Source organism: Meleagris gallopavo, chromosome 6 (genome assembly GCF_000146605.3).
Source record: "Meleagris gallopavo isolate NT-WF06-2002-E0010 breed Aviagen turkey brand Nicholas breeding stock chromosome 6, Turkey_5.1, whole genome shotgun sequence".
Taxonomy (NCBI): Eukaryota; Metazoa; Chordata; class Aves; order Galliformes; family Phasianidae; genus Meleagris; species Meleagris gallopavo.
The window spans coordinates 21083048-21097914 of NC_015016.2; the positions used below are offsets into that span (position 1 = coordinate 21083048).

The 14867-nt window shown below is 41.2% G+C and overlaps 1 protein-coding gene across 1 annotated transcript; it reads right to left on the reverse strand.

Annotated features, from left to right (window-relative positions):
* Nucleotides 1-2658: 2658 nt before the first annotated feature.
* On the reverse strand, nt 2659-14861 carry LOC104911466 (1-aminocyclopropane-1-carboxylate synthase-like protein 1). Its single transcript, XM_010712687.3, has 14 exons — nt 14840-14861; nt 14709-14768; nt 13430-13500; nt 12579-12648; nt 11872-11938; nt 10164-10261; nt 9913-9990; nt 7646-7746; nt 7137-7223; nt 5975-6020; nt 4019-4160; nt 3787-3929; nt 3479-3632; nt 2659-2828 (listed from the first exon to the last, which is right to left on the reverse strand). Exons 3-14 carry the CDS (start codon nt 13483-13485, stop codon nt 2659-2661), a joined length of 1212 nt encoding a protein of 403 aa, XP_010710989.2. The 5' UTR covers nt 13486-13500; nt 14709-14768; nt 14840-14861.
* Between the last annotated feature and the right edge of the window lie 6 nt (nt 14862-14867).

The window sequence follows — 14867 nt, forward strand, 5'->3', positions numbered from 1 at the left end:
TAGCGGTGAGGCCAGTCTCTTTTCAGTGGTACGTGGAGACAGGACGAGAGGAAATGGACATAAGCTGCAGCACAGGAAGTTTCGCACGAATGTGCGTAAGAACTTCTTCACGGTGAGGGTGACGGAGCACTGGAACAGGCTGCCCAGGGAGGTTGTGGAGTCTCCTTCTCTGGAGATATTCAAGTCTCGCCTGGACGCCTACCTGTGCGACCTGGTGTAGGGAACCTGCTTTGGCAGGGGGGTTGGTCTCGATGATCTCTAGAGGTCCCTTCCAACCCCTACAATTCTGTGATTCTGTGAATGTTTCCTGAACACCTCCAGGGTCGGTGACTCCACCACCTCCTCCCAGGGCAGCCCATTCCAGCACCTGATTACTCTTTCAGAGATGTAATTCTTCCTACCATCCAACCTGAATCTTCCCTGGCACAACTTGAGGCCATCTGGTCTGGCTGGGGTATATCAGCCATTTTTTTAGAAAAGGTTAACCTTTAGTCATCTGATGTGTAGAAATAGCCTGTAGATTATCCCATATAATAAACTGATGAGTTTGCTTCTTCCCAATCCAATGAACAAGCATAGCTAGGCATGTGACAGAAGTAGAATTACACCTGTTTCAGGTTAACTGCTCCAAAACTGTTGTGTTGTTTTCATTGTGTGGCCTTTCTTGGATTCAACTGGAGCTTGATCATTTTTACATGATTGTGATTCAGTTTTTTGCTCTTCCTCACAGAAGTTCCAGGCTTTGTACGCTCTGTTTGGAATTCTGTTCTTTGCTACTGTAAGTACGACACTAATGCTGCTTATTCCATCAGTAAGTCACTGCTTTTTGCTACAAACTCTTGGTGAAGCTCTCAAATACCACTCCCTGGTGCTGCAGTTTGCCCCCTCTCTGTGCGCACTGCGTGACATGGGAGTGCTGAGAGCTGCGGCCTGCAGACTGGCTGCTTCTTAGGCCTTCTCCAACGAACTGGGTGAGGCAAATAGCAAGCTGCACTTCTTACCTGCCAGAATCAGGAAATATTTGGCTTAGCTGCTGAAGCACACAAGTGATCTCTGGCCCCTGCTGGTAGTGAGATGGCCTAGAAACATTTCTCTATACAGGGGCTGCAGAAGCAGTCTGCTTCTTGGCTGCAGTGATAGGAATACATGTCTTCCACGTTTTTCTTTATTTTGGGTTCCAAGTGTCTACAAATTGTCTACAGCTAATTTTGCAGTCCTGAGGGTTGAACAGCCCTCTGTCTCCGCTGGAGAAGAGTTAAGACTTCTTATCATTAATAAGGGATTGCAATCATTTTCTAAAAGAATCCTCTTGCTGTAAATCAGACGTTGACAGTTCTCTACATTGTCCCTTTTACATAGCAATTTTTTGCCAAATAAAACAGATGGTGAGTACTTTTCTTTTAATGTAATTTGCAGAAATTCCACAACGCGAAACTGAACGTAAGTGCTGTTTTCTTCTCTCTTCTTACAAGGATCTAACAAGGACAGTGACTGAGCTCCAAAGTCAGCCCATGGAAATGCAGCATTCCATGGACCATGCTGAGGCAGCACAAGGACTTTTCATACCCATTGCAATGATCTTCTTCTTTACTTTGCTATTAGTTGGTTGAACACATGACAAAGCCAAATATTTTGGCTGCCCTCAACTATCAGCAAAGTGCCACTTTTACCTAAAGGAAAGTACATGACTGCGGCTGTGGAATGTATTTTCATGTAATAGTATTTCTATGGATGAAAAAATTCTTACGATATTGTAAAAGCGTATTAAAGAGAGAGTGAGCACAACATACTGAGCTCATCTGTGAAATATTTTCCTCATTGATGAGATGGTCCCAGTGCAAAGCTTAGGTCCAGGCCACTTGATAAATGAATTATGATGCATTTATTGTCAGAATTGAACCCCAGTGAAAAGATATGGACTGTAGAGAAGAGGGGAGATGTTTGAGGGGATAATGATGGCTACTGTGAATATCTTTTTAAGGATTGTCCTTTGTACTTCTGGATGCTTGGTAATTTGATAGAGCAGCAAACAGACGCTCAACAAAGTGAGAAGGAGAGCAAAAGCCAGGAGTGACGTTATCTTAGGATTAACTGCTGCAACATTCTGAGCATGGGCACATCTCATATGCATATAGTGAGTTACTTAAAAATTTAAGATTTAACCCTGTGTTGCATTATACTACTTGTTTTGGAGCATTACAGGCATTTGAAACATCTTTAACTATTGACAGTATCTCCTATATACAGCCAGCAACAAAAATTTAGGAGAACTTGAATATCACCTGATTCAGTATTTGCAGTCTTCTGATTAAAATATGCAGATGCCTATAGGTAGCGAACTGCATAATTTTTACCAGCATGTTCAAAATTTTATAATCTGCCATCTAAGTATATCTGTAAGACTTCTTGCCTTTCACTGATGCTTAATAGACTTGAAATTGAATAAAGCTGGAGGCAGTACTCAACAAGGGCAAGCTTCAGAATGTCTAAAAGGTCCAATTTCTTGAAATTTCATTCAACAGATCTGCTTGCATGACTAGAAGTCACAGCAAAGCGAGACTGTTACGCAACGTTACAGCCGAAAATACTTAAGTAATGTAATCCTTTAGTAAACATAAGCATGATAAATTTCATCAGTCATTAAATGCACAGATGAGTTTAAAAAACAAGTATATTTTTTAGCTGGGAGGCATCATCTCGTGCTGTATTTGAAGGTGTGCCAGAAGAATCTCTTTCTGGGCTGTGTGAAGAGTCTGCACTAGAAGATGTGTTGTTTACAACTGGTTTGGCATCATCAACATGCAGCATTTGCTGAAGTCTTTCAATACCTATCAAAGGAAAACATAGCTCAGTAAAAATGGTGAAAATAGAAGGGAAAGGTAGACTGGACACAGATTGCTCAGAGATGCTGTGTAATCTCTGTTTTTAGACAGTCCCAAAACTTGATTAAAGAAGGCTCTGAGCTCTGGCTTAACACCTGGCCCTACTCTCAGCAGGAAGTTGAAGTAGTTGACCCAAGATTTCCCACCCAATCTACACTTTTTTGTTACCCCATACACTTCCTTTACTTCACAGAAATCCCTTTTGCCAATAATATATAGCATTTGTTCAAAATATATGTAGTTAAGTGCATAAAGGATGGGTAAATTTTTCATATGTCACATATGAAGTATATACAGATTAGGGGTGCTGTGGAATACCAATATGAGATAATGGGTAATTTTCAAGAACAAGAAGTGACTTCCAACATAGAAAAAAAACAATTCTTAAGATGCAATTCCACAAACTTGAAAGGTTTGACATAATCTAAGAGTAGTGCTCAGTACCAATGCTCTGGGCCGTTCTAGTATTTCTCAGTTCATACAAGGGCTAATAATGCCCTCACAAGCTAAGAGGAGATAGGTAGATTTGAATAATGCTAATGTTTCCCAAAGCTTGCATGCAACTACACGATGTATTAAAAGTAAAACCAACTTACATAAATAAATCTTATCTACAGAATCAGAGAAAACCAATCGAAACCATCCAGGTTCATAACAATAAAAAGCTTTTCCAGGACTAATCAGGAGTTTCTTATCAAGGAGCTTCTGCCATAGTTCAAGTTCAGCTTCAAATGTCTGTGATTTTAAGAACTAAAAAAAGAAAATAAATTATTATTAAAGATTGAACAAATACACAGACTGAACGGGCTTTCTATGACCTGATATTAAAGCACTTTACAACATGCACAAGCAATTTTCACATTTTCAGCTTCTACATTCCCACTATTTCGAAGCTCTTACATACTTTCCTGAAGTCTGCCCACACGTAGAGTCCTCCTGAACTTTTCAGCACAGGTATTCCAATGTCTGCAAGTCCATCCACAAGAAGATTCTGTGCTTCCTTAAGTCTCTTCTTGTTGGTGGGAAAAAACACATTATCCAACCAATCTATCAAATCAAGACAAATAAAATTCTATTTATTTCCACCTGTAATGGAAAAAAAAACAGCTCAATGGAACATTTCTAGTGGGGCTAACCTCTGTCCTTAAGGAATTGAGTGAGAACATGCTGGATGGGTCCAGGACAGCTGTGGAAGACAGCTAGTTGATTCACAGCTTTCTGAATTTCATGATTTCTGGTGTACAGTACCCCAACTCTGATTCCACTCATACCAAAATCCTTGGAGGAAAAAAGAAGATGGAGAGGAGCAATTTTTACTTTATGCTTGTCCTTTATCAAGCCACCAAGTTTAGAATCATTCTGATGTAAAGGAAAATAAATCTCAAAAAAGGTATGTTACCACATCAGCTGTTTGATCAAATAAATGTTCCTACTCTGCAAAAATAACCTTTGATAACACAGTAAAACATTTGATAACACAGCAGGCATTGGAGTGGGCTTCCCAGGGATGTGGTGGAGTCACTGTCCCTAGAGGTGCTCAAGAAACATTTAGATGTTGTATTGAAGGCCATGGTTTAGTACGAAATATTGGTGATAGGTGGATGGTTGGACTGGATGATATTGGAGGTCTTTTCCAATGTTGCTAATTCCATGATTCTATGATGAAGTATAAAAAAAATATTGAGAACAGATGTGTAACTACAAAAATTAAATTCGGCATTGTCATCAGTGCCTACTGAAGTACATGTTCTGCAACAGTCACTTTTCAGAAGTATTTCCAAAAGCTACATAAGCATGCAATAGCATATACATATTAAAGTCAACTTATGCTGAGTCCCTGTGCAGAAAGCCATATGGTTTAGACATGAAATCCTAAATTCTACTATTGCAAGTCACCAACATCTATCAATGTAGTTATTTTAGCATATCTCTTGCATTATTATTGATGAAAGAATTCTTAATATTAATGAAAAAAGCATTTAGCTCCTCATTGAGCAGAAGTTACATTAACAGCAAGGAAGTCATTAGCCAAGCAGAGAATGAAAGACCAAGACCAAGAAATTTAGGATAAGTATAGAGTAATATCAAAGTTAAAAATACTGACCTACTGTGCCATTTCTAGAGTCATTTTATGTACAATGCAGGGACTGCTCCATCCCCAAACAAACAAACAAACACAAACAGATAGTATAATGTCCACTCAGTAAAGTACCAAATTAATCCCTGTCTGCAACAGGAGGTATAAGATTATGTCACCTCCATCATGAAATCTTTGCAAACATTCTCCATGCCAAATTGGAGGTATCATTTACCCAAGTCTGAAAGGACTGCAGAACAAACAAGTGGCTATGGAAATTTCTGCTCATTACATTAACTGGAAACATCTAACTTATCTTCTGGAGCACACTTGGCCAAATGGAGTCCCAAGAACAGTAGGAAACAATCAGTAACATCCAAACAACTGTGAGACAGGAGAGGCAGAGGGAGAAGGAGGTGGTGAAGGAGAATGTGAAGGCACATTATGCTGGCAGAGCAGCATAAAATAACACAACGCTAGTAAAAGTTCTACACTGCTTTTCATTAACTCAGTTTTGAAGCCTTTTGTGTTTCTCAGATAAACTAGTAATATTGTGTGTGCTTTAGTTATAGGCAAGAATAATGAAAGACAGACCAGTGGCTTTACCAAGGTTGCTTTCAAGGCCAACAACTGAAACAGGCTTGGCTCATACCCTAGGCAGTCTCCATTATACCCCATTATACCCCTGTTCCAATCAGCCATCAGTTTACTGTTCCCTCCAAGAGAAGAAAAGACAAAATGCTACAGATCTGAAGTATACTTATATGCATAATCTTCCACTGTAATTTCCCCCAGCAAATGTAGCAACGGTGACTGTATAAATAAGCATTAACTGTTTTTGTTAAGTAGATCCCTAATTAAACTGCTAAAATTAATAAATTCTAGACCGCCAAAGGAGAAAGTAATAAATAAAGAGAAGCTCAGTTTGTTATCTGTAATACAAATTGTGTCAGAATAGTTCAAATAAGTTTTGTGGTGAAATATCTTAAAACACAAAGATAATATTTTGACTTACCTTGCTAAAACCCCACATAAAATGTGTGCGTTCAAGATCTGGTAAACTGAATGAGAAAAGAAGAATTGTTGCATAAATGAATAAGTTGTGCAGGCTTACAAAAATGATTAAATATGTAAAATTATAATTAATTTTCAGTGAAATTAGCATATAAACTTTTCAAGTGGCATGGATTTTTTCAGAGAACTTGTAACAAAAGGCATGCAGTATTCTAGGAGGCACAGTAAAATAACAGAAAAGGACTTCTAGTATGATGTAACAGACCAGTTACATTTCCCAGATTCCCGCTGCATAGTCAGTGCTCACACCTATATTAGAACAAAAGCAGTATTTCCATAAGGGATGCAAAACGGGTCTTGTACTCAACAGAGAACAATTCTTTGCTCCACTCTGCTGCATTTCAGGCTGGGGAAGGGAGAGGTGAACATTTCAGGTCATGTATTTACATGATTTGGACAGAATACTCTATTGTAGACTACTGAAGAAGATGCTATTTTCTCCTTTGTGCAACTTTGTGTAAATAGAGCTAAGCCTGGAAATTTCCTTCTTCAGCCTAATAAAGGTGTGTGAACTTTCACAGTAACAACAGCATTTTTTCAGGCATTATTTATAGCTTATGATCTTGTGTGGTTGAGACAACAACCGGTAGCTCACTGATTGGTTATACTTGGATGGACTGGGAAATTTCCTATCAGTGAGATGTTTATGCAGTTAAGACCATACTTTCGGACAAAGAAGTTCTATTAGTCAGATACCAATAGGTTTAAGCATTGTTGAAGAATTACTCTTTCCACTGCCTGCCAGAGGACACTAAGTGCCCAATAGCATACTAGTCAGGAAAGAGACTCATTGTAGCAGGTAACTTGCTCACCTTTAGGAAATTCACGGCCATTAAAATGAGAAAGATGAGGGGCTCTGTCAATTTTTGATTACTATTACTATGCCATGCACATTAGCTACAACCAAGAGATCTGTTCATGTCAGTCTAGAAGCATCTCTTCTATTAACAAGTCTCACAGATGCAAAGACCTGGATATGAATTAGTTACAAATATACAGGTTATACTAGCTAAGCAGAAGGTTTTTTTTTTTTAAAAGGCATAGTTTCTATTTTGGATTAAATATCTTAAGTATCTTAGCCCATGCTACGAAATCACACTTACCTATCTAAGCTAAGAACACTGGTGAAGCTAGTATCATCATAAACAGACAGCATGTAGATTTCATCCATTATTACATGCAATTCATGTCTGTGTATAAAAAATACAGGCATTTTAATGTACTTAAAATGAATTTATTTCCACATATATATGTTTATATATATAATCTTAACTACTGACATTGCAAAGTACCCATAATAGTATGCCTATCTGCTATTATATTCACCATATCGATTTTACACATAGAAATCACAAGATTTTTTTTTTAAATAATCCCAACAGTATTTCATTTCAAAACGAACTGTTGGATCTCAGAGAGATCTCATTTTATTTTCATGCTCCCAGAAAAGCCAAGCACAAAGGGTAGTTACACAAAAGCCAAGCTCAAGTCCCTGCATGCCACCTCCTCAGAACAGGCACAAAGGACAGCAGATAACAAAGGTGATTTTTCTTCATTGCTATATTGCATAATGGAAAACTGAATACCAAACAAATAGTGCCAGGGCTCAAACCTGTGTGCAAACTCAAGGCAATCCTTCAGTAACTGCTCTGGGTAAATGTCCCCTAAGGGGTTGTTAGGGTTGATGAGGACTAATACTCTCACTCTGATGCCCTGAAAAAAGAAAAACCAGCAGTGGGAGACAGCAGTGACACCAAACTGAAGTTGGAGGATGCAGCAAGAGCAGAGCGTTCCCTTCCATGGAAAGTTGGCTTTTAGAAATCACTGAATTATACCTGGTATATATTAGCATGCAGATTAAACTGCAGATTTTGTTTCAGTATGCATCCTGTGAAATGCCAAGATCACACCAAAAGGTTTGTTAGTGAATGAAAATCAGGTTAATGCTCATTTGAAACACCCACTGACCCCAACAGGCAAGATCACGATGTTGGGGGGACAAACAGTGGTCCTAAGATACACTTCCAAACAAATTTGATTGGCAAACAGTTAATGGCTGCAACAGAAACTTTCAAGACTTTAAATGCACCAGCATGAGGAATTACCTTATTCTTTCATGTTTGGAATAAACTTAAATCAGTACTTTTTGTTTCAGCACATTTAAGTTTTAGAAAAACAGACACACTGCTCCATCCTAGCCTTCTCTGAAGGAGATCATTTGCACTAAGCATCTCCATAGGAACTCCAGGAAATTAAATTAGATGGAAGCACCAATACGTGCTTTCCCCTCCACATGCAATGCGTCTGAAATTTAATGGTTTCTTGTTCAGCTCTTGCTCACAGTAAGAGCTTTCAGCTTATTGCCTTTGAGTCCAAACACAGTAAAAAAATTAATGGGAAACGATGCAAATACTAAGCCCAAAGCGTGCTTGGCGTATCTGACATCTGACATATATTAAGCAGAAGATGCTGAGGCATTCATGTTCACAGGAGCAGTTGCTGAGGGATGGCAGATTCACAACTGCTCTTCTAGTCTGCTTACTACCTTGCACGTATCCTAACAGATGTTTGCAGTGTTATCCATGAGATCAGTTTCAGCTCTAGGATCACATACCTGTGCCCTGTGACCCCACACCTTGTCTGGGCAGTCCATGTCACACGAGCATGGTGCTCACACCCTGGCCAGCAAGGAGGGTTGGTGGGCAGCTGCACACTCAGTCCCACACAGACTGGCAGAGGCACTGGTTGATGACACAGATGTACAGATGGTGTCTAAACATAGGCACTGTGCTGACGAAGCAGTTGGGTAAATAGGAGAGCTTTGACATGTCTTACATTTAAAAAAAAAAGCTATACACACATCCATGTGTATACAAAATACCTACTTTTTTATATGTGACCTTACTATAAGTGACCCTACTTGTGCCTATCTGTGGTATCTGTTATTAAACCTTATTTTCTATCCTAGAATAGGACATAACAAATCTGTGTTAGTCTTCTGTAACACCACTATCCTCACCACATCTTTGATAAAAATGTGTTACTACTCATCCTATGCTTCCTCTGCTGGATTCTATCAAGGAAGAGCACAAAGGCTGAGTGCATTTGTAGTTTTCCAAGAAGTTTGTGGACCACAAATACCAAGACACTAAGAATAGGAAACATTTGATCCCAAAATGCTGGTGAACACTGTTTTGTGGGCACTCACAAAACCAAGCATTTAAAACAACAACAACAACAACAACAACAACAGTTCCAAAGACAAAGAGGGAAAAAAATAATATTTAACAATATGATAAATAATATCCCCACTAACACAATCCTGATCAGAATAAAACAACTCAAAATGCTAAGAATTTTGATCTAATGACATTTCCTAAATCCTGCAAAAATTACATATTTTCCAAGTAGCCATCATAGTGGAAGAAGGTCCTGTGCCAAACCTCCTGACCCCACCAAGCTCCCAGTGATGTACAGCAGATTCTGTCCTCTTTGCTCCAGAAGAGCCCTCCTCAGAAGCACATTCAACAAGTTCCTTTAATTAACTACACACATCATTACAGTAACATATTCTCTCTTTTTAGGATCTGAACAACAGTTTCTTTACTATACTTTGAGTTCCATTACCAAGCAAGAGACTTAGTCTTGAAAGACAAATTAAGATCTATTCATAAAACAGAGTGAGGAGTTTCTCTGCATTTTGCTACATTGCCCAGATTACAGAAACAAATGCAAACCCTGTTGCTAGAGCTGGACACCTCCCCTCCTTCCACTCCAGAATATCTGCATGGATGAAGATATACAAATGGTTTGATACCAAGGGCATGTGCGACTTAAAAAAAGGAAAATCTGAAAATCAGAAGACACTGCTATTGCTACCTGCTTTTTAGCTCTCTGTAGTGCAGCTTCTAATTTTTCAGCTGTTAGCTGGAAAGGGTGAGTTTCTTCGTTAGTCACCTACAGGAGAAAAACAATCAGCAAGAACAAAGGAGGAAACACTCCCACCCAGTGAAAAACATACTCGATACTGGCTCTTGAAGAAGTTTAACAAATTACAGTTTCTGATGGCACTGCTTCAAGGAGGGAAGAATACGCTGAAGTATATGAACAGGATATGAACATGCCTTTACCTCACTGGACAAGGGCACATGCACGGGCTGCAGTCCACCATATAGCCACATTTTTGAATTTATGCCACCATAGTGAGGAGCTGGAATAAGATATCCATCTGAAAGTATTTAGAAAAATGAAGAAGTTAGAAAAGTTGAAGTTTCTCATGAGGAATCACTTTGCTAAGACACTAGTAAACTGAACTACCAGTCGAGGAATTTGCCATACGATTTCATCTCAAAGGGTTCGCTGCAGCCTAAACCAATATTCAAACTAAGTTGAAAATTTTGTACTTGTCCATCAACCTGAATTCTACCCAGTCCTCTTCCCTAGCATTTTCAATAGTAGATGTGTATCAAGTCATATAAGTAAAAGGGTATGGACCTAGTCAACCCACTGTGTTACTTATTCTAATAAAATAGTGACAAATAACTATCTTGCTCACATTTTGTCAGTGTGCTCTTAATTTTTCATCAGGAACTACTGCAAATCTTAAGTACTTCTCCCTGGCTGCCAAAGTACTAAATTGCAGCAAGGAATCCTGCAGCACTGTGGAACTTCTTTCCCTCCTGCTTTTTTATTTCTGTGAGAAGCCCCAGGTTGGTGCTTCCCTGCCAATACCCCGTGTGACAGGGTTTCAGAGAGGACAGTGTACTTCCTTTCCTCCTATTAAAGAAGGGGAGAAAGGAGTTTGTCAGTCTTCAGGCAAAAGAGTTTCTGTTGAAGCTTTGTAAATGCAAAAAATCTGAACATATTAAAGTAGGACATGGGTATGAGTAGCCTTGAGTAAACATTTTCTTTACCATTTTAAACAAAACTGATTCACAGCCTCTTTATCACCATGTGCTGAAGTCATCCCACTCACCTTCCCACTCCGATGGGTGCCCATGGATGCTACTCACACCTACTCCAGAAATCTTCTTGGCTGAAAATCCCTCTCTTGCTACAGATCCACTCCCTTTTCCCAAATTCCTTATGGTTGCTTTCCTTCCCCAGTCCACCTTCTCTCTGTGTGCTGCTCTCTCCAAACTCTATGTGGTTCCCATCTCTTTTTCTCATCACTCTTCAAAGTTCACTTTTTGTTATCTTTATACTCTTCCTCTTCCTATACGCTCCTCCCAAAAACCTTATAGATTATGTTCCAGAAAGCAGCTGGCCTGCTGATACCTCAAATGTTTTCCAACCTTATAGAAATAATCGGTGGCATTATTTCAAAGATACTTTGCTAGGAACAAAGAAATGCTATGTCTATGCTTTGCTTCATCCAGTTATAAGGAAAGCAAGCTGTCATTAAGACACAATGCTATCATGCTCACTTTTAATTTGTAAATAGAATCATACAATCATTTGAATTGCAAGGGGCCCTTAAAGGTCATCTAGTTCAACTCTCCTGCAATGAGCAAGGACACCTACAGTTACGTCAGGTTGCTCAGAGCCCCGTCCAGTGTGATCTTAACTGTCTCCAGGGATGGGGCATCCACCACCTCTCCAGCCTGTTCCAGTGCCTCACCACCCTGATTGCAAAACATAATTCCTCCTTATATCCAGTCAAAATCTCCCCTCTTTTAGTTTGAAACCATTTCCCCTTGTTCTATCACCACAGATCCTGCTAAAGTCTGTCCCCTTCTTTCTTACAGCCACCCTGCAGATACTGACAGACAACTCTTAGGTCTCCCTGAAGCACTAACAAATGCTTTCAGGCAAAAAGCATTCAAGGTTTTTACTCACCACCAGGGTCACACAGCACAGTTGACAGAGTGGCAAAAACAGCACAGCAGCCATTCATGACAGTGATCTGAAAAAATCAGAGCAAAGCTCCTTAGTTGAGATACCACCACCTCTGTGATTTAAATTCAAAACAGAAGAGTGAAGAAGCCACACTATCACAACTATGATACAAAGTGCTCGACTGTCACTCATTGACCACTTTTTCAAATGGAAAATTGACACCTTCTTCTGTACATCACTGTATATAGAATCACAGAACATCCCAAGTTGGGAAGGACCCATGAGGATCATCAAATCCAACTCTTGGCTCCACGCAGCACCATCCAAAAATCAGATCTCCTATCTGAGAGTGCTGTCCAAACACTCCTTGAACTCCAGCAGCCTGGGGCTGCGCCCACTGCCCTGGGCAGCCCGTTCCATGCCCACCACCCTCTGGTGCAGACCCTGTCCCTGACCCCAGCTGCCCTCCCCTGACGCAGCTCCATGCCGTTCCCTCGGGCCTGTCGCTGTCACACAGAGCAGAGCTCAGCGCTGCCCCTCCGCTCCCTGTGAGGAGCTGCAGCCGCCATCAGGCCTCCCCTCAGCTCCTGTGCTCTGGGCTGACATAGATCTCTCCCGCAGCATCCTGCTGCCATTTGTGTTCAGATTTACTTATCTTTTATCAGTTCAAGAAAAAATAAACTGCAGACATAAGGCAATTTTCTTACATGTTCTGGTCTAAGTTCTTTTGCGGCTCTGGCATAGTCAGTCAGAAATTTGGCAATTTCTTCTCTGAAGCTAAAATACAGAATTAGAGTCAGCAATGTAACTGCATATTTCTCAGGAGAAAAAGCACAAAAGATGCATAGAAAAATGAAGTTTACAAAAAGAAACAAAGAAAAAAAAAAAACAACGAACAAACACACCATTCTGTTATGAAAGCCTTGAAGATTTTTTACTTCCTACAGCTTAAACAACATAATTTCCTTAGATACAGAGAGAGCTACATTTTGTGAGATACAAAGCACACAGAAGACATCTGCAGCCTTGAGCAGCAGTGGCTGTGACTCAGCTGTTATTTCTGTACAGTGGGAAAGCAAGAAAATAAAGAAACTCATTTGAGCCAAAGTGGAGCGTTTTTAGAGGGAGCACCAGGATGTGGGCACCAGAAGCAGTGGGACCTGGTAAATGATGGCTCCAAGCGAGCTCCCAGGCGTGGTGAAGGCTGCTCCACTGTTCTCCAGGAGCTGTACTCAGGCCTGGCAACCCACAGAGCTCCCGTTCACCCCTGTCTAAGTCCGGGACGAATCCTCCCAGGAGTCATCCACCCTCAGCTCTGAAGAGCTGCCCATGCACATATGTCTTGCACACAGCCAGACACCAGATCCTTTGCCAGTTTTTAGCACTGTAAGGATAGAAAAAACAATAGAACAAAAAGCCAGGCAAGCAAAAGCACATCCATGAGCAGCTGCCATTAACACACTCGTCCTTCAGGCTCACCAAGAAAACAAAGCCACACACTGCAACTCATGAGCATGGAGCTCAAGTGGAGACAGAGAGGGGAAGATGAACTTCTTACCTCCTCGCACCCTGCGTGTCAGGGTACTGGAAGAGATCGGGCTGCAGGCAGTCCATGTCAGGCCGTGTGAGCTGGAGACATGAGAGAGAGACACTGTAGAACATGGAGTAATTGGGATCTTCTGCTCTGCTGTACCATGCTTTTTTGGTTTTATTTGTTCAATAACAATACGGAAATGGAGAATATAAAAAAATAATTAGATAAAGTTCTATGATTTGCAGTTCTCTTTTTTAAGATACTAGAAACAGCATTAAGACAAAGGAAGAAAAGAATGAAGGAATTACTTATTGCTTTGCTCCATCATACACTCAATCCCACATGGAGGAGAAGCAGGCCAGCTGCTCACACAGCCGCTGCTGAGATGTATCAAAGCCCAAACAATTCTTTCCAAATTGTTGACATCAGATGTTAATGCCAACCTTGATGAGCTTCTCAACCAGCAGAAATAACACACTATGTGCTACAGAAGGAAAGCAGCTATGCTATTAGCAGTGGCTTTCCTGCCCTCGGCACAGGTGTCCCTATGTAAACTGTCTGATATTCACTGTGGCCCCAATTTGGGTTCATTCCTATAACAATCTCCTCCTGTCGCCAGCCCTGCTGACCCCTCAGCTGAGCTGGACGCCGGCTTTGTGCACGGTCCTCCCTAACCAGCACCACAAAGGTGCCAGCAGTTGCACTGGTGCAAATCATCTCTGCATGCAAGGAGTTAATGTGCTCCCAACATGGCTCCCAGAAGGTCTGGCCACATGGTCCCAATCTGCCAGCACCTGAGCCAGAACATCTTGTTTTCAAGCAGGTAAACTAGAATTAACAGAGTGGGAAAAAACCTCCTTTAAAGGCTGCTTTCAGAGGCCAGCCCCGAGCGTGGCAGTTTAAGTTCTCAGTTGTAGCATTAATTCTGCCCCAAGCCTGCATTCTGCACACGGAGCACCCTGTGGTCTGAGCTTGGCTCTGCCAGCAGACATAGGACCCTTCGTTAGGGCACCGAGCACACGGCCCTTGCAGCAGCACAGCTGTGTCTGCGAAAATAGAGCACCTTCAGTTCTTTGTGTACGAGGCTGAAGCAAAACCAAATTGGGGTTTGCAACCTGAGGTGAATTTTCATTATGTTACTTAGCACACATGACATTCACGCAGTACATGTGATGTGCATCCTTGTGAAAGCAGTTAGCGCGGTCAGCAGCCCTACGGGCGATTTTCTCCACGCTAAATTGTTACCCAGAAGCTTTGAAATTGTTAGAAAACAGCAAAGGAACCGGCAGGCCGCCACACTTACTCTCTCCTCTATCAAATCAAAGCACAGCCTGTTCTCGCTGGTCCCCAGGTTCACGATGCCCTGGAAGAGACGACACTGAACCACACCGGCAGAGCACCGTTTCCCCGCAGCCCCCGGGCCGCCGCCCGCACCTCGGGGTTGCGCTCCCGGTCGAAGGGG

Bases quoted from the DNA above. Each gene is read 5' to 3' on its own strand.
- LOC104911466 (XM_010712687.3), bottom strand. From the start codon at position 13,485: ATGGACTGCCTGCAGCCCGATCTCTTCCAGTACCCTGACACGCAGGGT. The intron at 7,224-7,645 runs GTTTGAGCCCTG...TTTTATACACAG, and splicing joins TGCCTTGAGTTTGCACACAG to ACATGAATTGCATGTAATAA. The intron at 6,021-7,136 runs GTAAGTGTGATT...TTTCTCATTCAG, and splicing joins AGTGTTCTTAGCTTAGATAG to TTTACCAGATCTTGAACGCA.